The 1,730-nt window shown below is 42.5% G+C and overlaps 1 protein-coding gene across 1 annotated transcript in view; it reads right to left on the bottom strand.

Annotated features, from left to right (window-relative positions):
* Window positions 1–1,386, bottom strand: part of LOC102204403 (uncharacterized) — a gene marked incomplete at its 3' end in the record, with an annotated part of 2,894 nt that extends 1,508 nt beyond the window's left edge. The window contains exons 1-3 of the mRNA XM_013908225.1: window positions 1,291–1,386; window positions 568–1,165; window positions 390–463 (exon numbers count right to left, since the gene is read on the bottom strand). Of these exons, the coding sequence (XP_013763679.1) occupies window positions 390–463; window positions 568–1,048 (555 nt within the window). The remainder of the gene's footprint in view (window positions 1–389; window positions 464–567; window positions 1,166–1,290) is intronic.
* Window positions 1,387–1,730: the final 344 nt, after the last annotated feature.

Genomic DNA, 1,730 nt, shown 5'->3' with positions numbered 1-1,730 from the left:
TATATATATATATATGAGATTAGGAACTTATAATGGACATAAATCTGCTTGCTGAATGAAAAGAGACCGCTTGCTATGTCCTCTTTTGTTTAGGTTAGATGAGTAAACTTTTAGATGTAACCTATTTATCAGGTAAGCTATTGAAAATTTCTGCAGTCTTCTACAAAAACATTAACACTAAGGTGCGGCTTACTAAGGACACCTGTGTCTATTGCCAACACACAGCACTCCTTTAGTTGCTCATACTTACATACATATATCAGTAATACAATGCTGAGTGGCCTTGATGATATGAATATCCATTCTCCAGTAGCACTTGGTAAAAGTCACTAAAGTTCATTAGTTATTTCTTGTTGACATGCTATGCTAAGCCAGTTTTCCACACTCACTGAGGAGCTAGAGGATGATGACCTCTGAGCTTTGGCTGTCACTGGAGCAGTATCAAATCCCAGGGTTGGCTTTCCTGATAACACAAATCCAAAATTAAACATTAGCCCACTGCATTTTTTATTTTTGTTTTACTTAAAAAACTGTTAGTTGAGGAAGAACATGTCAGAATTCACTCACGTTCATGAGCCCCAGTGGAGAGCAGTTTAGCCAGACAGCTAGTGGGTGGGGGAGTGGATGGAAGTACAGGGGGGGCAGCTGTCCTCGCTCCTCCTGTCTTTTGCTTATGCTTCCCTTTGGCCCCCGTAAATGTCACCTGTTCTGGCACTGAGAAGCAGTGAGCTGCTGTGACAGAGGGCAGCGCTGCATGGACCGGGTCAGATACAACAGCCAGGTAAGAGAGAGAGTGGCAGGGAGTCTGGGAGTACGTTTCCCCTGTGTGAGGGTATCCGTGAGCCTGCTGCGCAGCACCCTGAGCCCCCATGGTGGAGGCTGTGTGAGTGATGACAGTGGAGGTTCCACTGCTTGTCGTATAGTAACCAAACTTGTGGCATGGCAGTGGGTACAAAAAGGGAATACTTGCAGAGGCCGTCTGTTCAGTGCTGCTGCTAAATGCTATAGAAACTGGTGCATCATGGTATGACTGATGTCCATAAGGCATGGCTTCTGTTATGATGTTGGATGTGTGGTATTCTCCACAATCCTGGCCAGAGCTGGTCTGGTTTGGCCGGGTATTAGATATAGAGGGGTGGGACAGATTGTCAGATAGTAGATTGGGCTGGGAAAAAAATTAATCTGTTTTACTGATTAAACAAGAATAACATTAGATGCTGGAATAATTGAATAATTCTGCACAAGCAGATAATAAACACAAACAGAAGAAGCTGATAACAGCAGCAGTACCTGAGCCAGCTGCGTGTCGATGAGAAGCCGGGGCGCTGTTGCCACAGGGGAGGGAACTGGAGCAAACGCTGCACCAGAAGAACTCCCAAAATAGCTACAGTCCGCAAAACCAGTGTGCTCGGTGGGTTGGCCACGGTTATTCATAAAGATATCTGAGAAAGAGTACAGTATATATAGTATGTTATTCAGAATATCAACTGGAAAAGGCTCTGATACAGCAGAAAGATAAAACATTTAAAAGAATAATCTAATTAAATAAAGTACACGTGACATATATAGACATTCAACAAAAAATAACCAATATATCAATCAACTGTTTATAAGTAACTCAAATTTTATGCTGAAAAGGAAGTAGGAAGTAGAAAATTAAATGATCCTACCACTCCTTCCTGTCTAATGAATGATAGAAATATTCTTATTTTTAAAGGCCTGCCAGCGGC

Source organism: Pundamilia nyererei, unplaced genomic scaffold, assembly GCF_000239375.1.
Source record: "Pundamilia nyererei isolate P.nyererei 1_Seehausen unplaced genomic scaffold, PunNye1.0 scaffold03389, whole genome shotgun sequence".
In the NCBI taxonomy this organism is placed as follows: domain Eukaryota; kingdom Metazoa; phylum Chordata; class Actinopteri; order Cichliformes; family Cichlidae; genus Pundamilia; species Pundamilia nyererei.
This window is presented reverse-complemented; position numbering and strand designations above follow the sequence as displayed.